This window comes from Macaca fascicularis, chromosome X (assembly GCF_037993035.2).
Source record: "Macaca fascicularis isolate 582-1 chromosome X, T2T-MFA8v1.1".
Taxonomy (NCBI): Eukaryota; Metazoa; Chordata; class Mammalia; order Primates; family Cercopithecidae; genus Macaca; species Macaca fascicularis.
This window is the reverse complement of record NC_088395.1, coordinates 10,129,345-10,154,893: the sequence shown is the minus strand read 5'-3', so window position 1 is coordinate 10,154,893 and position 25,549 is coordinate 10,129,345. Positions and strand designations below refer to the sequence as shown.

Here is a 25,549-nt window from a genome sequence, read left to right as displayed (position 1 = left end):
GTTATTTTAAACTGAGTCGGAGGAGGTGAACGTTGGAACACCCTCAAAGATGATTGAAAATGAGTTTGGAGAAAAGTGAAGTTTCAATCAGGATGGTTGTGTGGGTGTTTCATAAAGAGATGAATAAAACCTGGTCAAAAGTCCTAACACAGTAGGGTGTCAAGGCAGAGAAGTCTTGCTTAAGCAAACTCAGTGTCATATGCAAGAAGTTAGGTGGTGCTGGCGTAAGACCAACACCAGTAATGCTGCACTCCAAGTCACCCCACTTACTCCAGCCCCCAAAAGAAAATTGTCAGTGTTGCTTTCCTGGCATTTTTAATCAACTTCTCAATTATTATCTTGGCAATAATAATAACATAAAGGTAAACCTAAACAGTAATAATTGTTAGTATTCATGAAAGTAGATTGTCCCAGTATAAAGCTAACCAATGAAATTTTACTACTTCATAAACATTTTGTTCTTTTAATTTTCGAGGAAAAAAATAGGGACCTCTTCAAAATAATCAGGATAGTCAAAGTCCCTTTTTGTCTGGAAAAGGTTTCTGAAACATAAAATCTTTGTTGGGCTAAGACTTTGGACTTTAGGCCAAGTTACAGTTTGCAGCAATTTCAGACATCTGCTTTATGATGTTGCTGAAAGCGTTCCCCCACCACATTAAACCCAGCTTTTGGGTTGTACAGTGATGTAAAGTTTATTGAAACATTTTTACACTTGCTTTCTTTGACCACAATAGTCATTTTATTGTAACATATTCAATTAAACAGGAACAGTGTAAAAGCAGTGAAATTGATAGGATTCTCATTTGAATCTACTGGATGCCTTAATTTTTCTCATTTGTGGCTGACTGCCGTTGACAAAGATCTAGGAATATGAGTAGACTATCCTACATAATAGAAAAGCTACTTTTTTGTTTTATTACTATTGTAATAATATTAAGTACCTAAAGAGAGTTATAGGCCTCTTGGGGCCCAGAACTCAGAGTTCAAAATGACCCTTCTTTGATTGGATCAAAATCTAATATTTGGCTGTGGCATTATCCAGAAGTATGGAGTTTATTATAGCTATGTTCAAGGAAAAGGTAAGGTGAAGGAAGATCAGAAGGGATATACAGTAAGGAAATTCCCATGTTACTAAACTATTTGTGGATGTTTTCCTGCATCTTATACAAATGAGAATTGGTAGGAAAACAGAGGGCTAAGAGTTAGAGAAAATAAATTTGGGGAGGAGGGATGGATTGTGCCTCTTTTTGCTCTGCTGAATCTCCAAATATAAACACACACACACTCAAACCCTTCTATGAGTCCTAAATTACATTCTTGCTTCAAGCTGGCTTTTTCAAATCTGGCAGTCCACTGGCGAAAATGTTTGCAGGTAGAAAAAAAAAAGAGAGGCAACAGAAAATTCACAAGACCAAATATATGTGAGTGTGTGTGTGTGTGTGTATGTGTGTGTATCTTTAGACATCTATCTATCTATATATCTATATATATATCTATATATATATCTATATATATATATATATAAAATTCACTGATGTGTACTTGAAAATACTATGCACCCAAGATGGAAATTATATAAGGTGAATTTTCACAATTGACAAAATACTTTTAACTTTTTTTCAACTGTGACAATACCATGAATACTTTTTAACTCAAAAGATGGAGAAAGTATTCAGTAAGATTCAAAGACAGGCTTCAGGAGCCTGTGACTACCTTGAAACGCTATGCAAATATTTGTGGTTTGGTATGTATATGCATTTGTGAATTTCTTTCTACAGAAAGGTTTTATTAGATTCTCAACGAGGTGAGACCAAAAAAAAGATTAAGGGACTGCTTTTTGAGAGTCTGGTAAAGTATAAGTTGCCTCAAGATCAAAGGAACTAACCCTTTGACTTGCAAATCAACTGAAAGAAGAGTTGGGTGGTGGCTTTGGAGTCCTCTGTAAGTGAAGGAGGCCCAGCCCTCTCCCAGGGACCACTGAAGGAAATCAACAGAGTCAGGAAACTTCTTGACAGCCTGGTCACCAGGGGTTTGGGAAAAGGTTCTATTGGAGTGGAGACTGATGGATGGAAAAAAGAGAGAGGGAAATTGGACCTGATACCAAAGAGATGTTTTCAGCCGTCAACCAGCTGCAAAACAAAATGGGCTTCCTTTTCCTACATATTCTTCCAAGCATTATAAATCCTCGGTCTGCTCCCCAACCCACATCCTACAGGATGCAGCCAGAGCAACAGCCCCACTCCACTCTGGAACCAGTCATCCTAGGGATGCAGCTGGTCAAAAATCCCTGTGGACGCTTTCTCAAGATCTGCACCAGACCCTGAGCTGCCCAGGTGTTGCTGCTCCAGAATTCTCTTAGGAATATGTCTCCTACATCAGTTAGTTACAGCCACACTAATACAAGATCACAAACAATCCTGATGATCATTTCTTAGCTTCCCTGTTGGAGGTTGGTTGGTGTTGGCTGATCTCTGCTTGGTTCACTCCTGCACTGGCTGGGCGTTGCCTGTGTGGTAAAGCTGTTCCCTGTCTCATCCTGTTGGAATGAACAGAGTATCCTAGGAATATTTTCTCCAGAGCAGTGGCAGACACAAAGGGTCAACAGAAATCCTCAAGGCTTTGTCATGCCTACTCTTGCAACTAGCACATTGTCATTTCAGCCTCATCCTATTGACTAAAGTAAGTCACTTGACCAAATTCAAAGCTGTGTAACAGGGAAATATATTGCACCTCTTTAGAAGGAGCACCTGCAAAGTCATTTGGGCCTGGATATACAGGGCAGGGAGAATTTTGGAGACAAAAATGCAATCTGCCACATCTATATTAGTGAAGTCAATTTTTCATATGTGGCTATCAGAACAAAGCACTTCACTTACCAACTCTATTCAAATAAATTGAAATTATTCAACTTAAAATTATGCAAGCATTGCTCCCCTTGTGCCAAAGAACTGCACCATGTCTGATTGGCTTTGCAGGTCTGTGTAACTCGGCTGATAGCTGGATGATAGTACCCAACATCAAGCAGAACCACTACACGGTACACGGTCTGCAGAGCGGCACCAAGTACATCTTCATGGTCAAGGCCATCAACCAGGCGGGCAGCCGCAGCAGTGAGCCTGGGAAGTTGAAGACAAACAGTAAGTGCTGTGAACTCAACAGAGCTGTCATGTCTTATCTGCTCTTCTTTCAGCTGACTCTGTCCCCCTTTCTTTTCCTTTCCTCTCTCTTGGGTATCATTGACAGCCCCCCAAAACAAGTAAAAAGCCAGTGTGGAATAATGGAATTTGCATCAGATACCTCTAGGTTCCAAAACTGATTTCTATTCCTTCACAGCCGTGAGACCATTACTCTCTCTGAACTTGAGTCTTCTCATTTTTTTTTTATTATACTTTAAGTTCTAGGGTACATGTGCACAACGTGCAGGTTTGTTACATATGTATACATGTGCCATGTTAGTGTGCTGCACCCATTAACTGGTAATTTACATTAGGTATATCGCCTAATGCTATCCCTCCCCCCTACCCCCTACCCACAATAGGACCCGGTGTGTGATGATCCCCTTCCTGTGTCCAAGTGATCTCATTGTTCAGTTCCCACCTATGAGTGAGAACATGCGGTATTTGGTTTTCTGTTCTTGTGATAGTTTGCTGGGAATGATGGTTTCCAGCTTCATCCATGTCCCTATAAAGGACACGAACTCATCCTTTTTTATGGCTGCATCATATTCCATGGTGTATATGTGCCACATTTTCTTAATCCAGTCTGTCACTGATGGGCATTTGGGTTGATTCCAAGTCTTTGCTATTGTGAATAGTGCCGCGATAAACATACGTGTGCATGTGTCTTTATAGCAGCATGACTTATAATGCTTTGGGTATATACCCAGTAATGGGATGGCTGGGTCAAATGGTATTTCTAGTTCTAGATCCTTGAGGAATCGCCACACTGTTTTCCACAATGGTTGAACTAGTTTACAGTCCCACCAACAGTGTAAAACTGTTCCTATTTCTCCACATCCTCTCCAGCACCTGTTGTTTCCTGATTTTTTAATGATTGCCATTCTAACTGGTGTGAGATGGTATCTCATTGTGGTTTTGATTTACATTTCTCTGATGGCCAGTGATGATGAGCATTTTTTCATGTGTCTGTTGGCTGTATGAATGTCTTCTTTTGAGAAGTGTCTGTTCATATCCTTTGCCTACTTTTTGATGGGGTTGTTTGTTTTTTTTCTTGTAAATTTGATTGAGTTCTTTATAGGTTCTGGATATTAGCCCTTTGTCAGATGAGTAGATTGCAAAAATGTTCTCCCATTCTGTAGGTTGCCTGTTCACTCTGATGGTAGTTTCTTTTGCTGTGCAGAAGCTCTTTAGTTACATCCCATTTGTCATGGGATCTTGATCTGGTGGATAAGCTTTTGATGTACTGCTGGATTCAGTTTACCAGTATTTTATTGAGGATTTTTGCATCAATGTTCATCAGGGATATTGGTCTAAAATTCTCCTTTTTTGTTGTATCTCTGTCAGGCTTTGGTATCAGGATGATGTTGGCCTTGTAAAATGAGTTAGGGAGGATTCCCTCTTTTTCTATTGATTGGAATAGTTTCAGAAGGAATAGTACCAACTCCTCCTTGTACCTCTGGTAGAATTCGGCTGTGAATCCGTCTGGTCCTGGACTTTTTTTGGTTGGTAGGCTATTAATTATTGCCTCAATTTCAGAGCCTGCTATTGGTCTATTCAGGGATTCAACTTCTTCCTGGTTTAGTCTTGGGAGAGTGTAAGTGTCCAGGAAATTATCCATTTCTTCTAGGTTTTCTAGTTTATTTGCATAGACGTGTTTATAATATTCTCTGATGGTAGTTTGTATTTGTGTGGGGTTGGTGGTGATATCCCCTTTATCATTTTTTATTGCATCTGTTTGATTCTTCTCTCTTTTCTTCTTTATTAGTCTTGCTCGTGGTCTATCAATTTTGTTGATCTTTTCAAAAAACCAGCTCCTGGATTCATTGATTTTTCGGAGGTTTTTTGTGTCTCTGTCTCCTTCAGTTCTGCTCTGATCTTAGTTATTTCTTGCCTTCTGCTAGCTTTTGAATGTGTTTGCTCTTGCTTCTCTAGTTCTTTTAATTGTGATGTTAGGGTGTCAATTTTAGACCTTTCCTGCTTTCTCTTGTGGGCATTTAGTGCTATAAATTTCCCTCTACACACTGCTTTAAATGTGTCCCAGAGATTCTGGTATGTTGTATCTTTGTTCTCATTGGTTTCAAAGAACATCTTTATTTCTGCCTTCATTTCGTTATGTACCCAGTAATCATTCAGGAGCAGGTTGTTCAGTTTCCATGTAGTTGAGTGGTTTTGATTGAGTTTCTTAGTCCTGAGTTCTAGTTTGATTGCACTGTGGTCTGAGAGACAGTTTGTTATAATTTCTGTTCTTGTACATTTGCTGAGGAGTGCTTTACTTCCAACTATGTGGTCAATGTTGGAATAAGTGCGATGTGGTGCTGAGAAGAATGTATATTCTGTTGATTTGGGGTAGAGAGTTCTGTAGATGTCTATTAGGTCTGCTTGCTGCAGAGTTGAGTTCAATTCCTGGATATCTTTGTTGACTTTCTGTCTCGTTGATCTGTCTAATGTTGACAGTGGAGTGTTAAAGTCTCCCATTATTATTGTATGGGAGTCTAAGTCTCTTTGTAAGTCTCTAAGGACTTGCTTTATGAATCTGGGTGCTCCTGTATTGGGTGCATATATATTTAGGATAGTTAGCTCTTCCTGATGAATTGATCCCTTTACCGTTATGTAATGGCCTTCTTTGTCTCTTTTGATCTTTGATGGTTTAAAGTCTGTTTTATCAGAGACTAGGATTGCAACCCCTGCTTTTTATTGTTTTCCATTTGCTTGGTAGATCTTCCTCCATCCCTTTATTTTGAGCCTATGCATGTCTCTGCATATGAGATGGGTCTCCTGAATACAGCACACTGATGGGTCTTGACTCTATCCAATTTGCCAGTCTGTGTCTTTTAATTGGACCATTTAGTCCATTTACATTTAAGGTTAATATTGTTATGTGTGAACTTGATCCTGTCATTATGATATTATCTGGTTATTTTGCTCGCTAGTTGATGCAGTTTCTTCCTAGCATCAATGGACTTTACATTTTGACATGTTTTTGCAATGGCTGATACCTGTTGTTCCTTTCCATGTTTAGTGCTTCCTTCAGGATCTCTTGTAGGGCAGGCCTAGTGGTGACAGCATCTCTAAGCATTTGCTTGTCTGTAAAGGATTTTATTTCTCCTTCACTTATGAAACTTAGTTTGGCTGGATATGAAATTCTGGGCTGAAAATTCTTTTCTTTTTTTTTTTTTTTTTGAGACGGAGTCTGGCTCTGTCACCCGGGCTGGAGTGCAGTGGCCAGATCTCAGCTCACTGCAAGCTCCGCCTCCCGGGTTTATGCCATTCTCCTGCCTCAGCCTCCCGAGTAGCTGGGACTACAGGCGCCCGCCACCTCGCCCGGCTAGTTTTTTGTATTTTTTAGTAGAGACGGGGTTTCACCGTGTTAGCCAGGATGGTCTCGATCTCCTGACCTCGTGATCCGCCCGTCTCGGCCTCCCAAAGTGCTGGGATTACAGGCTTGAGCCACCGCGCCCGGCGAAAATTCTTTTCTTTAAGAATGTTGAATATTGGCCCTGACTCTCTTCTGGCTTGTAGAATTTCTGCCGAGAGATCTGCTGTTAGTCTGATGGGCTTCCCTATGTGTGTAACCTGACCTTTCTCTCTGGCTGCCCTTAACATTTTTTCCTTCATTTCAACTTTGGTGAATCTGACAATTATGTGTCTTGGAGTTGCTCTTCTCGAGGAGTATCTTTGTGGCGTTCTCTGTATTTCCTGAATTTGAATGTTGGTCTGCCTTACTAGGTTGGGGAAGTTCTCCTGGATGATATCCTGCAGAGTGTTTTCCAACTTGGTTCTATTTTCCCCATCACTTTCAGGCACACCAATCAGACATAGATTTGGTCTTTTCACATAATCCCATATTTCTTGGAGACTTTGTTCATTTCTTTTTACTCTTTTTTCGCTACACTTCTCTTCTCACTTCATTTCATTCGTTTGATCTTCAATCACTGATACTCTTTCTTCCAGTTGATTGAGTCGGTTACTGATGCTTGTGCATTTTTCATGTAGTTCTCCTGTCATGGTTTTCATCTCTATCAGTTCTTTTATGGCTTTCTCTGCATTGATTATTCTAGTTATCCATTTATCCATTCTTTTTTCAAGGTTTTAGTTTCTTTGCGCTGGTTACATAGTTCCTCCTTTAGCTCTGAGAAGTTTGATTAACTGAAGCCTTCTTCTCTCAACTCGTCAAAGTCATTCTCCATCCAGCTTTGTTCCATTGCTGGTGATGAGCTGTGTTCCTTTGGAGGGGGAGATGCGCTCTGATTTTTTGGATTTCCAGCTTTTCTGCATTGCTTTTTCCCCATCTTTTTGGTTTTATCTGCCTTTGGTCTTTGATGATGGTGACGTACTGATGGGATTTTGGTGTGGGTGTCCTTTCTGTTTGTTAGTTTTCCTTCTAACAGTCAGGACCCTCAGCTGTAGGTCTGTTGGAGTTTGCTGGAGGTCCACTCCAGACCCTGTTTGCCTGGATATCAGCAGCAGAGCCTGCAGAAGATAGAATATTGCTGAACAGCGAGTGTTGCTGTCTGATTCTCGCTCTGGAAGCTTCGTCTCAGGGGTGTACCCCACCGTGTGAGGTGTGAGGTGTGAGGTGTCAGTCTGCACCTAGTGGGGGATGTCTCCTAGTTAGGCTACTCAGGGGTCAGGGACCCACTTGAGCAGGCAGTCTGTCCGTTCTCAGATCTCAACCTCCGTGCTGGGAGATCCACTGCTCTCTTCAAAGCTGTCAGACAGGGGCATTTACCTCTGCCGAGGTTTCTGCTGCTTTCTGTTTAGCTATGACCTGTCCCTATAGGAGGAGTCTACAGAGACAGGTGGGCCTCCTTGAGCTGTGCTGGACTCCACCCAATTCGAGCTTCCTGGTGGCTTTGTTTACCTACCTAAGCCTCTGCAATGGTGGGCGCCCCTCCCACAGCCTCGCTGCCACCTTTCAGTTAGATCTCAGACTGCTGTGCTAGCAATGAGGCAGGCTCTGTGGGCGTGGGACCCTCTGGGCCAGGTGTGGGATATAATCTCCTGGTGTGCCATTTGCTAAGACCCTTGGTAAAGCACAGTATCAGGGTGGGAGTTGCCTGATTTTCCAGGTGTTGTGTGTCTCAGTTTCCCTTGGCTAGGAAAAGGGATTCCCTTCCCCCTTGTGCTTCCCAGGTGAGGCGATGCCTTGCCCTGCTTCAGCTCTTGCTTGTCGGCCTGCACCAGCTGACCAGCACCGACTCTCCGACATGCCCCAGTGAGATGAACCCGGTACCTCAGTTGAAAATGCAGAAATCACCCGTCTGCTGTGTCGCTCACGCTGGGAGCTGGAGGCTGGAGCTGTTCCTATTTGGCCATCTTGGGCGCACCCCCTGAGTCTTCTCATTTTTAAAATAAATATTCCTGGAGGCATTCTTGTGAGAAATAGAAGATGTATATATAAGACCTGACACACAGTAGGGACTCTGAACATGGTGGATAGTGTTATTTTTCATAGCAAAATGGCTAACTAATCACTCTTCAGAAATTCTTTCTTTTATTCTAGAAAACAGTCTGAGTCTGTGGTTCTCAATCAGGGACACTTCTTCCTCCCCCTCCACCCCACCCTACTAGGACATTTAGTAATATCTGGAAGAGGTTTTTAGTTGTCACATCTGGAGTGGATGCTACTGGCATGTAGTGAGTAGAGGCCAGGGATGATGGGAAACATCCCCAATACATAGGACAGTGTCCATCACAGAGAATGATCTGGCCTATATGTGTGTTTCATGATACTGTCATCTCCCTCTCTCTGTCTCTGTCCACATGTGTTTTGTTTTATCCTCTCTTCTTTCTTTATATCCTTTTGATCTAAGAATATTATGTTACATAACATGGTGTTTATTTGCATAAGACCCCCCTACAAGAGAAAGCAAATTGGAGTGTGTTGGTATGGCGCCATGTTGTGAGATTGCCAGGCAGTCAACAGGAACAATTAAGTGCTTTTCAAGGGGAACCCTCATTTAACCTATATTCTTGTTTCTCAGTATAAGTGTTGTATCCTAGAGGAATGTATTGTATCCTAGAGGAAGAGCAAGGGATGTAAAGAGAGCACTGAATTTAGAATGGGAAGACTGTGGCTTTCCCACTTGGTACCCATATAGCTATGTGGCTAGTTTCTTCATATTTTTAAATAGACTTTTTATTTTGGAATAACTGTAGATTTATAGGAAATCCATAGATAATACAGACAGTTCTGTATACCCTTAACCCAGTTTGCCCAAATGTTAATATCTTATGTAACCTTGGTACAGTTGTCATAACTAAGAAATTAACATTGATGCATTATTCATAACTAAACTCCAGACTTTATTCAGATTTTACCAGCTTTCCACTAATGTTCTTTTCCTATTCCAGGACCCAATCCAGGATCCCACAATGCATTTAGTGTTCCTTCACTTTTAAAATGGAAATATTTTAACAACTTGAGGGTTGTTATGAGTTGTCAAAAAGACCATCTCAAAGTAATTCTAAGTACATAAGAAAATATAACATGATGATATGTTTCTTTACAGTCATACAACAAATGGCACAATACCTGTGCACACTTAGATCAGCAGTATTTGATTTGCATTTGAACATGTTAATATTTGTTCCTTCAAAAGATATGTTTGAGCATCGAGTGTGTTTGGGATGCTATGCAAGATGCCAAGGATATTATGAATATCTTCAACTCCCTAAGGTGTGCTTCTCTCAAAAAGGTTATAGACTATTGGGGAATAAAGCACATTAATCCTAATTAACATTCAGTGTGTGAAGTCTCTGACTGGAGTAACCATGAGAGGTTACTGACAATGCCAGGGTGCCCCAGCACAAACTTGAGAGGCTTTCCAAGGTAGGTTATGAGCAGGGGAGGTGAGGACACAATGTTCTATGCAGAAGGAACAGCATGTGCAAAAGCCCAGAGACAAGGAGAATATATTTTTGGACAGAAAATTGATCAGTGTGGTTAAAGTGTGTCTTAAGTTGAGAGGATAGGTGAGCCAGGAAGCTGGAGGCAGGAACAGATTGCAAAACCCTCCTGGGCCACACCAGGCAGTTTCTTTGTATACCAATGATTGGTGAAGGAGAGATTGAAGAGTTTAAATAAAACAGGCAGGATGAAAATTTCCATGAAATAAAGCTCTCTTGCACTATGATGTGGTGAGTGGATTACAAGGAAGGAAGACTGGCTGCTGGGCACAGTATCAAAAGATTATTGGAAGAGTTGTCCATATAAGTAAACAATGGCCTGAATAAGAGTCGTGTCCCATACAAATATTATAATGAATTGAATTATTTAGTAAAGTAAGCTATTAATCTCTTTCCTGAACTAATTTGTGTTCACTGAAGCAAAAGCCTTGAATTTGGGCAGAGTAGGTAGTGGTTTATTTGGGAAACACATCTGAGGCACGGGCAGAATTTGCTCACCAAGATTACATGATTCTGCTCCACACATGAGTGGGTGAGGGTGTGAGCCAAGGCAGGCAGGATGTTTGAGGCAGTATCTCACCATCACAAGTCTGGTCTTTCCAATGGCTCTGACATTCTGATATATCTCACTGGAAGGAGGCCGAGCAGAACTTGGCCTTCATTGTAAATGATGGGTGCCATTAAGGAATTTCTTCCTGCTCTGCCCATTAGTATCCTGTCATTTTTAATCCATATTCTACCTTCCACCTTTAAAAATTGAAATATTTTAAGCAAAACTGTCTTCATACTCTTCTTGTCTTAGTTCATAGTTTATCTCTGATAGTTGCTGGCATGATCATTCCTAAGGACTTTTTTTTACAAGTCAAAATTTAAACTACACATGTAATCCAATAGATCTTATGGCCTCTGAGAATGTCCAATCCCTGCTCAGCACTTGAGGGTTTTCTCTGCCCTCCCTTTAAAGCTTTTCTTTTCATTTTTATTGTTTTTGTTTGTTTGTTTGTTTGTTTGTTTGTTTGAGATGGTGTCTTGCTCTGTTGCCCAGGCTGGAGCACAGTGGCACGATCTTGGCTCACTGCAACCTCTGCCTCCTGGGTTCAAGTGATACTCATGCCTCGGCCTCCCGAGTAGCTGAAATTACAGGTGTCCACCACCACACCCAGCTAATTTTTATATTTTTAGTAGAGATGGGGTTTTACCGTATTGGTCAAGCTGGTCTTAAACTCCTGACCTTAGGTGATCCACCTGCCTTGGCCTCTCAAAGTGCAGGGATTACAGGCATGAGCCACCAGCCCAGCCTAAGCTTTTCTTTGATATGTACAGAAATAGATTTCTGAAACAAGAGCCAGCAAACTATAGCCCAACGGCCAAATCTGGCTGCCAGATTTTGTAAATAAAGTTTTATTAGCATATAGCCACACCCATTCATTTACCTATTGTCTGTGACAATAGGTAAATGTCATTTACTGTAGCAGAAGAGTTGAATAGTCACAAAAGAGACCACGTGGCCTGGCCTACATAGCCAAAAATATTTACTGTCAGGCCCTTTGCAGAAAAAGTATGCTGGTCCCTGACCTAAAAAGGAAGGATTTTAGAGGTGCTGGTGTTGTGTTTGTATCCAAGAGGCAACTGGAAATCCTTTGACCTACCCACATGTGACAACACACACTGTCCCATACTCACTGGGTCAGTTTCTTGCCCAGCATCGTGTATTGCCAGAGTTGAATTTACCAAACCTTTTCCTGTGATTGTCTGAGAGCTGTATACTGGGCAGAAGGAAGCTGCCAACTGCAACAGTGGCTGTCGAGTTTGGACACCATGGCATTTGCATCAGGTTGTAACTCATTTCCTGCCTTTAAATGCCTTGTACCCAATGCAGTGTTGAATGACAGGCAGTACTCCAAACCAATATTGAATTGTCAAAGAAGTAACAACTATGACAAAATGTCCAGGTGTGACTCTGCCAAGATTTTTTAATACTTAAATCTTTAAGATACAAATGTGAGTAATGAAATAGAGAAGGCCTTGTTATTTATAAATAATTTCATGAGTAGAAAACCCAGGCATTGCTATCACAGTTTTTCCTAATTTTATGGCCTGAAAATTGTATTCTCATCCTAAATTCCTAAGAGTAATGCTTTAATTTTTAATAATCTCAGAATAATATAAACCTCTAGAGTATTCTATATGTTAAAACCAAAGATCTTGATTTGTTTGGCTTCTCGTCTGAAGTCTATTGAGCATGAATGCATCTTATGCTGGATAGAACACTGCAGTGGTTGAAAATGGAGTCTTCATTCATTCCTCCTTTTTAGGATGCTATCCAGCCGGTATGTACCTGTGCTGGTTGTGTACACCTGGAATCCATGAAGCTAGCTCACACTATGTGTTCTAGCTAAGCCTTGTCCATGCTGTTGTTGAATAGTTGGCATACCACCACTGGATCCCTATATTAGAACTTGTAGACTGAAAGCTTATGAAGGCAGGCACATGTTCTTATTCACTCTTATTGTGTACTATACTTTACACAGAGTTTCTGCTCTCTATTGTCTTTTGAATATTATGAAAACTTTGCAAGCAAATGTCTTTGAAAGTTGCTTATAACGTTTAAATTACTATTAAAATATAAGATACCACTTTGTGATAGGAGGCATGTCTCAGGGAGGGCTGACTTGTTCCTGTCTTTTAAATCTGATTTTGAAAATATGCTATTGGTTATAATAAAATAAACAATCCTCTTCCTCTTCCTTTTTCTGTTTTGTGAACTTGTTTTCAGGCCAACCATTTAAACTGGATCCCAAATCTGCTCATCGAAAACTGAAGGTGTCCCATGACAACTTGACAGTAGAACGTGATGAATCATCATCCAAGAAGAGTCACACGCCTGAACGCTTCACCAGCCAGGGGAGCTATGGAGTAGCTGGAAATGTGTTTATTGATAGTGGCCGGCATTATTGGGAAGTGGTCATAAGTGGAAGCACATGGTAGGCAACTTATATTCATTGTCCTGCAGTTATAAAAAGGCACATCTCATTCTGTACTTAGAGAGTCAACCCATACTGAAATGCATCTTAAAGAATAAAGTGCAGAAAAGTTGTATTAGTCAGCTATTGCTAGGTAATGCTGCATAACAAACACCCCCAAACTCAGCAAATTCAAACAATGACCATATATTACTAATACCCACATCTGTGGGTTCTCTGTTCAAGATTATAGAGCTCTGGTCATTGGAAGAGCTATACCATGCTAACACTGCTCTTTTATGCCATAAAACATGGGTCAGCAAACCACAGCCCATGAGCCAAACCTGGCCTGCTACCTGGTTTTGTAAATAAAGTTTTATGGGAATACAGCCAGGTCCATTTTTTTACATGTAGTCTATGGCTGCCTTTCAGCCACAACAGCAGAATCGAGTAGTTAAGAGAGAATCATATGGTCTATGAAGCCAAAAATATTTACTTCCTGGTCCTTTCAAGAAAAAGTTTGCAATTCCCTACTTTAAAACATCACTCTTCATCATTATACAAAACTAATTTCTGTTGCCTTGTATGTTTTATGATTCTAGACTGGACCAATTAGTGCAAATAGCTGAGGGCTGAATGGTGGGGGTGAAGCAGTGATCATAGGCTGGGAATAATTTCAAAAGGCCTGTTAGATCCAGCCCAGTAACTTTAGCCCACTGAGTTCTCTAAGAATAAGGGCAAAGGTCAGGACACAATTACACTGGAATTAGTTAACCTCACAAAGTTAACCTTGCCTAATCCACAGCCACAAACTGCACCCCTTACTTTGACCGTCTGTCTCACAAATGCCTGCTTGCTATTGATCAAAAAGGGAGCTATTTTATTTTTATTTAATAAGCCCTCATATGGTACAAGTATGTGCCAGGCACTGGTCTAAGCATTTTACAGATGTCAACTCATTTATTCAGGCTTACAGCCCTACAAAGGTAGGTGCTAATATTATCCACTTTACTGATGAGGTGACTGAGGTATATGCTGAAGATCACAGGGTTACAAAGCTCACAGGTGGCAGAGTCAGCAAGTCTGCAGTCAAGGGTCAGGCTCTTAACCAGCAGTCCACAAACATTATCTGTAAAGGGCCAGAGATTCAATATTTCTGGTTTTGCACACCAAATGATTTTTGTCACTAATACTCGACTCTTCTGTTTTAGTGGGAAAGCAGCCACAGACAACACCTACACAAATGGACATGGCTGCATTCCAATAAAACTTCATTTATAAAAACAGGCAGAGGGCCAGAGTTCGCCCCTGGGTAGTAGTTTGCTGTTCCCTGCTCTTAACCACCATGCTATGCTGCTATTCACAAAAGGGTGGTATATTTTTGAAATGCTATAATTACTCTCTAGGGCTTACAATAGTGTACTTAATGAGTGATAGCTAAATCCTTGCTTTAAAAAATAAAATCAATATTCAAAATTGCATAGCCTGAAGATGGTGAGTATAACTGTTTCAATATAAGCATGATAAAACACTTCTTATTTATATATTTAAAAAACGTTCAATTCAAACCTATGCAAATAATGTGACATGTCTGAATCCCTTGTATTGTAGGTAGAAATTAGCCAAAAATCTAAGAAGTGAATTGTAAGCTTCCCATCTCTCCCAATAATGGTACATACTATATTGGCTGAGCGAGTAGGTTTTCCTTTGTTGTTATCCTCATAATTCTCTTTGCCTAGAAGATTTTTCTGTTCCAACATCCTGCCAGAGGATGGAGGACAAATCCTTCATCCCACTAGGCTCTGGGCTAGATAGGCATTTGCCATTTTTAGCTGTGATGGGGCAAAATTAAAGCACAAAGGAAAACACAATGAATGCAGGTACAAAAAAGCAAATGTTTCTAGCTAATTAATATGCTGTATTAATCTGGGATAGAATCCAGGGTCTAAATGATTATTACTCTATTAATAATTATTTATGATAAATGAAACCTGATCATTATGATCTCATTGCCATTGATGAATAGTTTGCAAAATTCCATCAGACCACTTCAGTTATATAAACACAGATCAGCATTACCTTGAAAACACCCTCCAGATGTCAAAACTAACTCATAAGGGGGAAAAGAAATTCTAAAATTAATTGCTACACAATTAATCTTTACAAACTTAACTGTGTCAATTTCAGAAAAATCTTCATGTAGAAAGTCACTTTACATTTCCTGGGGGGTATTAGCAAGGAAGGGGTGCCCCCTACAATTAAATGCCTGTGACATCTTGATTTGCAACAGCTAATGACATATATTTGCTTGTCAAATATAGTCCTGACTTTAAATTAATGTGTACATTATGATCTGTGCAATGGGGCATGTTAACATTGCCCTGAGAGACATAATTTTTATACTTTGAATTCTCCGTGTCTCACTGCATAACTTAATGGAACATTACATTCTGCCTACACCTTTCAAGCTCAATGGAAATATGTACCTAGTTTCACAGATTAATGATACTATAATGGTATTTTCCTTTGCTTAATGGACTATACACTTAGTTATTTTCTTACTCTCTGATGCTAATGTGCACTTGGTGTTTTTTTTGTTTTGTTTTGTTTTGTTTGTTTGTTTTTTTGAGACGGAGTCTTGCTCTGTCGCCGAGACTGGAGTGCAGTGGCCGGATCTCAGCTCACTGCAAGCTCCGCCTCCCGGGTTTACGCCATTCTCCTGCCTCAGCCTCCCGAGTAGCTGGGACTACAGGGAGTAGTCCGCCACCTCGCCCGGCTATTTTTTTTTTTGTATTTTTTACTAGAGACGGGGTTTCACCGGGTTAGCCAGGATGGTCTCGATCTCCTGACCTCGTGATCCGCCCGTCTCGGCCTCCCAAAGTGCTGGGATTACAGGCTTGAGCCACCGCGCCCGGCCGTGCACTTGGTGTTTTATGAAATGGTGTTAACTAAACGAGTAATAACGGATTCATGCAAAGATTATTAGACCAGAAGGGGTGGGGGCAGCATACAACTCTGGATTTTGCTCCCAATTTTAATATTCTGTTTCTATTTGCTACATGTAGTCAGCCATACCTGCCACAGCTATTTCATAGGGTTCAGTTAAGGTTCAAATGGGAAATAAACATCAAAGTAATAAAAAATAAAAATGCTGTGTCACAACAAGAAGGAAACAATACAGATGTGGTGATTTTGTGATGCAAATGCAGGTTCCAAATTATCTGAAAGATGAAAATGGTATTTACTGGGGTATACAGAACATTTTAGGGAGTGGGAGATACTGACAATTGCAAAATGAAAACCTTTCCAAAGTGTATGTATTAGTCCATTTTCATGCTGCTGATAAAGATATAACCAAGATAGGGCAATTTACAAAAGAGATTTATAATGGACTTAACAGTTCCATGTGGCTGGGAAAGCCCACAATCATGGCAGAAGGCAAGGAGGAACAAGCCACGTCTTACATGGATGGCAGCAGGCAAAAAGAGAACTTGTGCAGGGAAACTCCCCCTTTTTAAAACCATCAGATCTCGTGAGACTTATTCACTATCACAAGAACACTGAAAGGACCTGCCCCCATGATTCAGTTTCCTCCCACCGGGTCCCTCCCACAACATGTGGGAATTCAAGATGAGATTTGAGTGGGGACATAGCCAAACCATATCAATGTATCAAATAAACAGATGACATTTGAGACCCTTGATGCACTCCCCAGAGGAAGGGACCCAGAAGCTTACAGGACCCTGGAAGGGCTGGGGCACAAAGTCCGGGAGTCTGCTGCTCTAGTTCGTGGAGTCATGATGAGCTGTAGCTGCTGCAAAATTGCCCACAGCACAAGGCAGGTGTACTCAGGTGCTCATCTAGAAGCTTCCACCAACTGCACATCTACTGTCTGCCATCAGGAAAGAGTGTTTCCCCTCCTCTAAGCACTTCTGGATCTTGTGCAAAGGCATCACAATAGCAGAGCCTGACTCAGACTCCTACAGGAAAGGGGATTCTGGGAAATGCAACTTGGATTCTCCTCATAAGCAGGAGAGGATGGATGGGAGGGAAGAGAAGATGCAACACTGATGACAGACAGGCCTGCACACTGGGCTTGGCAGATTATCAATTCCATCCTCCTTTTGGATTTAATGATGGCATGGTGTATTAATTTTCTTTTTAAACACACCACTCCTAAAGTGATTGTATTTTAAGTCCAGTGTGATTTTTTTAAAGAATGTCATTTTATTAAAGATCCATGAAATTTTTCTCTCTGCATTGGGTAAGATACCATGTGTTAATATCCAGTTAGGCTGGTTTCTGCTATAACATATTAAAAGTTCACCTGTGAGTCATTTACTGTTTATTAAGAGTGATGGGTTTTGTTTATCTTAATAACTGAAATACTATGAATATTACAGAGGCATGCTTCAGAGGGGTAAAAAGAGACTAAGAAGCTTAGAACAAACATTGTAGAAAGCATTCTTTGGATTTTTTTTTTTTTTTTTTTTTTTTTTTTTTTTGAGCAGCAAGAGAACATTTAGAATAACCAGAAGATCGTCTGCTCAAACACATTCAGAATTTTTTTTCGGTGTAGTAGGAAATATAATCAGAAAGGCTCTTGGCAGTGATGGACTGCACAATTTCTGGTTATGGTTGGCATTGTAGAATGTAGTTCGTGTTTGTGGGTTTTGAGTCATCCTAAGTTCAAATTCTGATTCTGGTACTTATTGTTAATATGTGCCATCAGGCAATAATAATAAAATAGCAGTTACTAAATATTGCATGCCAGGTCCTGTGCCTAGGACTTAACACGTATTCTCTCCTTTACTCCTTAAAATCACACACTGCAAGATGGAGACTATCGTTGTCCCTGTGGTATACATGAGAAAACTGGGGCTGAGTAATGACAAAGGACTTATCCCCACAAATGGAAATCATCTTCTGTGCTTGCCCTTGGCAAAATGCTTTCAGAATCAGAAAATGACAGACATAGTGTTAAATTAAAAATTATAAGAAGGTCAAAAGGAGAAGTCTAGGGTTGTGCTGTCCAATATGGTAGCTATGAGCCACATGCAGCTATTTAAATCATTTAACTTAATGAAAATTAAATAAATTTAAAGTTCAGTTCCTCAGTCTCACCAGCTGCAGCTAAAGTGCCCGGTAGCCATATGTAGCTTGTGGTTACCACATCGAGGAGAGCAGGACATTTCAATCATTGAAGAAAGTTCTTTTGGTCAGCACTGGTCTAGCGAATTCATTGTGTAGATTTTTATAAAAGTGAAAAAAAGCAGCAAAATACAAAGTTCAAATTCTCTGTAGTGTTTGAGCTGAAAACAGAAATGTGGGTAAATATGATGCTTCTTTCCCTGTTTGTGAGGGAAGGAGATGAGGAACACAGATGTTGGGGTTCTTGCCAAGCTTTCACTTAAAGAAAATGAACAGGGACAACAAATGATCATGTTTTTATAACCCCTGAGGACCACAGAACGGATTTAATGTGCATATGCAACATGGCTCATTGTTTTTGTTGTTGCTGTTTTGTTTCTGCAGGTATGCTATTGGTCTTGCTTATAAATCAGCCCCGAAGCATGAATGGATTGGGAAGAACTCTGCTTCCTGGGCGCTCTGCCGCTGCAACAATAACTGGGTGGTGAGACACAATAGCAAGGAAATCCCCATTGAGCCTGCTCCCCACCTCCGGCGCGTGGGCATCCTGCTGGACTATGATAACGGCTCTATCGCCTTTTATGATGCTTTGAACTCCATCCACCTCTACACCTTCGACGTCGCATTTGCGCAGCCTGTGTGCCCCACCTTCACCGTGTGGAACAAGTGTCTGACGATTATCACTGGGCTTCCTATCCCAGACCATTTGGACTGCACAGAGCAGCTGCCGTGAGCGTCTGGCCACATGGAGGAGCTTTCTGGGGAACAAAAAGGTTCAGGCCACTATTTAGGAGACTGAGAAAGCACAGGCTTCATGAGTGTAATGAAATCTCACCAAAAGTGTCCAGAAATCGGCTCAGATAGGGCTCAAAACAGGAGATTCCTCTCCTTTTACTGTGTCTTGTATTAAGTACGGGCTTTAATAATTTCTTTAATTTTTTTTTGTATTTAGAGGAAAATCTATAGATTATTTATAAGAGAAACATAATCGGGATTACAACTTTTAGGAATTACTTGGTTTTGCACATTAAGAGGCCCATAAGTTTATCAGCTATTTACAACCTGTATTTCATCACAATCTATGGGCTTGCAAAAAAACAAACAAACAAAAAAAAACTTTTGTAATTTTGTATGTTTATTCATCTTCTCACCTAACATCTCATAATGATCCCATGATAAGTCTTCTCACCTCGATGGTGCATAACAGGAAGTGTCTGAACCTAGTAGGGGAGTAAACAGGCTTTCTTACTCTGGTTTAATATGAAGTGTTTTAATTGTGGTGTCAAAAACTTGTATCAGATCAACTAAAATGGAGAGCAAGACAGAGAATGAAAAGAATTGATTTTGGACCTTGGACCTTGCCGCGGCTAAATCTTTACCCTCTGATAGCTGATGAGATAATGTTGGAAAGAAAGGTTCTGAATCCTTTGGCCGCATTTTGCCCTGCTTCTCTCAGGGTTAAGGGTTCTGGAAGAACATTAAGAATGAGATTGCAATTGAAAATAGTCATTTTGAATCCTATTGATTATTCAAAACTTCAGGCTGATTTGTCTTTTTCGGAGGTAGGATTCTGTTTTATGGTATAAAATCTACTTTATCCTTCCTTTTAATAGTTTCTTTAGACCTGTGAAATCTCTTCACTACGTTTAATAGTTATCCTATTTCCCCCTCCCCCATATCAATTTTCCTTTTGTCTCTGGGGCTGAGTAAATAAACATGTTCTGTCACAAATAGCAGCACCACTTTGGATTGATTTTGCTCTCCAGGACATCAGCACATGGCCCTGATCACCACTACCACATCCAAACATAAGTCACTGAAAAACACTTAATATTTATGAGTTGGTAATGACAAGGGACATTGCATAAAGTACTATTTACTAGATACATGCCTCAAAAGTTATTATAAACAGACCTTTATTAAACACATCTTGAAATATGTAGAAGTCCCTCTATAGTCTAGTATAGTTTACAATAGAGTTGTAAGACCAAAAAAAAAAAAAAAATTCAAACTCGTTATTCAGGAACCTGCTTATAAAATGTCAGTTGGCATTCTTTGCATGCCAATCTGATGCGTTGGAATGGTCCATGAATTAAGGCTTTCTTGAGCAGTTCTTGGACCAGAACTCTGGCATTGGTTCTACTTTGATGAAGGGCGTGACCTCTATAAATGGTTTCAATTGCTAAAATATTTACCTGGGATACTGGGTCAGCCATTTTTACTGAACAGACTAGTGGATTTAGACATTGTTTTTAGTTATTTTGTTTTTAACCAAATCAACCAACTGCCTCCCTGAAATAAATCAATGAGGTCCTTCCATCCTCTTCCCTAGCAGACACTCTCCTTTTTCTTAACAGATAGATTCTATATATTTACTATATTATTTATACCCAGATGAATATTTTGATAGATACCTAAGACAATTTCACATCTAAAAGATGGACACCTCAATGGAAAAAAAAATCTTTCTCTGGAAACCTTATGGGTTTTTCTTTTTATTACAATATAAAAGCAATGTGTGTTTGCCTTCTCTGAATAAACTGAAAGGGTTGTCTCAGTAATTTTTACATACATTTTGGGTAACTGGATAATGGATATTTTAATGCACTTTGTACACTAACAGGTTCTAAATAAAAGGGTCTAAAACTCAGCTTCTGAGTTTTTAAAATCATGGTCTCCAGGTACCAATAAATGCTACAGTTTGCCTTATGATGTTAACATAAAATAGTTAGTAGAAGGACAATATTTCCATGAAAATAATGTTTTTCAATATTAAGAAGTTACTACTCAAATTTTCACAGTAAGCCATTTAGGGTATGTTTTGGCTATTTTTATAAGGACATGAGAGATTATGTCATAATTTTGTTGTGGAAGTCTCACTCTTGGCTAACTTAAAAGCATTGTGGATAGTAGCAGTTACTAGTTCCAGGTTGTCGTATTTACAGGAAAATATGTATATGGTGAAAGGCCACCATGTTTAATTACTATAATGATGTAGAAAAGATTCCCATGTGATTTTTTTTTGAAAGTCTAAAATATGTATGCTGTAAAAATTTGCTGCAGTGTAATTTTGCATTCTCTTTAAACTAATTGAGGTCACAGTATTTTATTATTTGAGGTCCTCACCACAGGAAACACTGCGATACAGGGGCAAAAGAGATGGCAGTGCCAATTAAATTAATACAACAAAATCAATGCAGCACCAACCAAGACTGCTAGGTCTGGTGTCATGGGTATGCCCAGAGCCCAGGAGTTCAGAAGGGCCCTAAGCTTGATTTAATGCTCTGCTGTTGCTGTCTTGAAATTCTTAATGATTTTTGAACAAGGGGCCTGCATTTTCACTTTGCACTGGGCCTTGCAAATTATGTAGCGAGTGCTCATAAAAGAACTCAGAAATGTGGTACCTCTCTTCCTGGTGGATACAAATAAAGAAATCTGGATCCAAAGTTGAAAGTTGCTGGCAATATCATTCAAGTAGGACTCTAAATAGTGGATTAAGATGAGGGTGGATTCTTTCCAGCTTTAAAAGAAAGTGACTTCAAAAATTGACTGCAAATATTGACGATGGTTTCTGCTGGAGGAAAAGAAACAGCTTGAATACAGACAGGCTTTTTTATTACGGTACTGATATATTGACCTTAAACTTGCTGAGGAACTGAACTAATGTCTTCCAGTGACCGTGGAATTCCATCTCAGCTCCAGGAACATGCAGATACCTGCAAAGAGACACGCATATATGCTGGCATACATGTGCATTTGGTGTTGGGAAGTTGACCATCTGGTCTACCTTAATAAAATGGTAAAAAGCACACAAAGACAATGATGGGGGCAGGAGGATGTTTTTGAGAACAGCGCTTCTCAACCAGGGCTCGATTTTGCCCCCCAGGAGACATTTGGCAATGCAATGGCAACTTTTGGTTGTCGCCGCCGGGGAAGGGAAGCTACCAGCATCTAGTGCGTAGAGGTCATGGACGCCATTAAACATCCTACAGTGCAAGTGCAGCCTCCAACCACAAAGAGTTGTCTTGCTCAAATATCAACAGTGCTGCAGTGTAGAAACTTGATAGGTGGTTTTCTGTTAATGCAAAACTCTCATAAAAACCTTTCACTTTTCCTGTTATTGACTATATGCTTGATACACCCAAAAAGAAAAGGGGAGGGGTGCCAATTCACCTACACTGCAGTGGCTTCTTCACCTTTAAAAATATTTATAAAATAGTTACAAAAATCTGATATCTGAAAAGCAATCCAAGCCTGTGTAAATGGGAATCACTGATAAGTATCATCATCTGTATGAGCTTGGCTTAGACATGAAAAGTTGATTCTCTTTATATCACTCCTTGCACCTGGACAAATTCAATCCCTGGTACTTAAGTCACACTGCCAAGCCCTCGGCCCTGACTATTGTCTTGATTGCTGTTGCTTTCTGGTTCAAAATAAAATCATTTTTGTGGCACCAAGACCCTCTGTCTCTGCCTGTCTCTGTTGTCTTTTGATCATTTTGTGTTTTTGCGGTTACGATGTTGACAAATATTTATTCAACATCTACCATTTTTTCATACTATTTTATGACATATAATTCATTTTCTTTTACTGTCTCTCATCCACCATTTGCCTTTCCCTATTAAAAATACAATTCTTTTACAACACTCAAAATATTCTCCAGGGAATTTTTAAAACACAATAAAGCCTATATAGAAGTGGAAACCAACCAGGTTTGCTTGATTTCAAGTCTTATAGATGGGATGAGGAAGAGAAGAGCAATGATTATTTGAACAGAGGACTGGGAGTCTTTACAGTGTGATCTAGGAGAATCCTAGCAGTTGGTCCATACATAGATCCCCAACCCCATCCCATGGACCTGATGGACCTGACTTTCTCTCACTAGAGATGCAAGCCTTTGGTCTTCGTCAGTGCTATGCAAAGTGTGGTCCAGGAATCTGCAGCTGCTGCAGTGCTATGCAAAGTGTGGTCCAGGAATCTGCAGCATCTGCATCACCTGCGAGCTTAGAAATGCCAGTTCTCCTGCCTTCCCCGAGACCTGCTGATCAGAATATTTGGGGTGGGACTAGCAGTCACCCCAGGGGATTTTGATACTAGTGAAAGTGTGTGAAGCACTGCCCTGGGGAGCTACTTCCAGTCTCATAGCCCATATAGAAAGGGACTTACCACCTGAGATGTGTTTTCAAGGCAATGTGCTTTAGAGAGAGCAGGATGTAATGCAGTGATTGTTAATGTGACTGAGCATTTTAACCGCCTCTTCTGCAAATGAGGATTCCTGGATCCCATCCTGAAAGATTAGGGATGAGAAGGTCAAGAGCATGGCTCAGCAGCCTATACTTTTCTTTTCTTTCCTTTTTTTTTTTTAAAGCAATTCTGAAATGCAAGCAGGATTGGCAGCCAATGCAAGTCACAGGGCTCAGCATTTTTTTCTATAAAGAGTCAGATAGTGAATACTTAAAGTTTGCAGCCCATACTATCTCTATGGCAACTACTGAACTACTACTCAACTCTGTGGCTATAGAGAAAAAGCAGCCATAAAGGAAATGTCAATGAAGGGATGTGGTTGTGTTCCAATAAAGATTTATTTACAAAAACAGGCATTGAGCTGGATTTGGCCTGTGGACTGTAGTTTGCCGATCCCGACTGTAGTGGACACAGTACTGAACTGGCAGCTCAAAGCCCTCAGGGCATTCTCTATCCCCTTACACACTGAGGGCCCAGCCGTGTGCCTTCTTGTCTGGGCCTCTGTAAGCTCTTAAAGGTCCTTTCAACAATGACTTACCATCAATTCTGTGAAATCACAGAACTCCTGGAAAAGTAGTAATGCAGTGCTTAAGACAGGGCCACTCAAGGGGTATTAGAAGATTGGTTTGTTCAACAGACCAGGGTGGGAGTGCCAGCATTCTAATGATTAGCTTTACCTCCTTCCTAATTTTGACTCAAATCAGCCTTTCTCACAAGTGACAGGTGTGTAAAATATATTCCCTTTGATAAGAGTTTTGAAGGATATTTAATTTGAACTTTTGAAACTGAACAGACACTACCATAATTAATTACCTTTCAAAGTCAACTTGAAGGGCATCTCATACACTCCACAGGGTAGCCCACATCTTGCCTTTAAAAAAAAAATACACAAGTGAAATACGTTGAAGAAGGTAGTTGCTCACAATTATAATAGGAAGACAAAAAGGGAGACGTGGGACTAACAAAATCCCTTTTCCTGAGTACCATGCTCACTATGGAATGCACATTCAAAAATGTAAAATAAAAATGGGGTTAAGGACTTATAGAACAACCTTTCTTGTAGTTGTTCTTAGTAATGGGCAATTTATGGAAAGGAATTAGGGCCTCTCTTTGGGTCTTTTTCAGCCATGTTCTCCTAAGAGAATCATTAAAGCATGATTAAATAGGAAGCAGAGCAATTAACGAACAAATATGTCATGGCCGAAAACCAATTATCAATTAAGGAGTAGCACAGAAAAAATGATTTAATGAACACTGGTTCTTTTGCACAGTCTATTTATTCTCAAAGCTCAATTTTTATTATGGTCATTAAAATCTGTTCATTTTCACTAAAGCATTTCAAATAATAATGCTTATCTTACCCCTTCACCAATCTTATTTTCACTCCAACTGCTGCCCTCCCTTACCTCCTCTTCTCTGTCAAGCTTCTCAAAAGGCTGTTCAGACCCGCTGCTTCTGATTCTCACCCATTGTTGTGAAGAATCAACTCCCCCACACTCTATTGGGAGTTCTGCATCTTCACTCTACCAAAATAGTGCTCACTGAAATAAAAAATGGCATCTACATCAATACGTATTCTGATAGATGTTTTGTTGGCCTCATCTTGACACACAGCAGTTTTTGAGGTGTTGACCATTTCGGTTTTTTTTTAATCTTTCCTTAGACAATGCCATTCATGCCATCACTCAATCACCATTTTGTGCAGAAGCCTCCAAATTCAAATCTCTAGGTCTGGTTTCTCCACTGAGTTCAGCCCTACACATTGACCTATTTTTTGCAGTAATCATTTTTGGGTGCCTAAAGGCCATCTCAAGTTCAACATATCCAAAACTGCATTCATGATCTCTTCTTAAAACCTTGTCCTGGCCAATCACATTCATGAACCAAAAACCAAAGGTTCAGGTTTGATGTCTCCCTCACCCTCCATGTCCAGTTCATCACCAAGTCCTGTTGATTTTATTTCTTAAATATCTATTTAACTGGCCAACTTCTCTCTACTTCTGCACTCAACCTCCAAGTATGAGCTTTCATATGTCACACATCTACAGATTAAATAGATGAAATAACCTGCTAACTGGTCTACCTGTAATCTACACTACA

The 25,549-nt window shown here is 40.2% G+C and overlaps 1 protein-coding gene across 11 annotated transcripts in view; it reads left to right on the top strand.

Annotated features, from left to right (window-relative positions):
* The window catches only part of MID1 (midline 1), a 389,100-nt gene extending 369,167 nt beyond the window's left edge, over positions 1–19,933 (top strand). For all 11 annotated transcript variants that reach the window (XM_015443459.4, XM_074030121.1, XM_015443457.4 and 8 more), the window contains 3 exons: positions 2,976–3,137; positions 12,865–13,072; positions 18,587–19,933. In XM_015443459.4, coding sequence (XP_015298945.1) covers positions 2,976–3,137; positions 12,865–13,072; positions 18,587–18,935 — 719 coding nt within the window. In that variant the 3' untranslated portion in view covers positions 18,936–19,933. The remainder of the gene's footprint in view (positions 1–2,975; positions 3,138–12,864; positions 13,073–18,586) is intronic.
* The last annotated feature ends 5,616 nt before the right edge of the window (positions 19,934–25,549 follow it).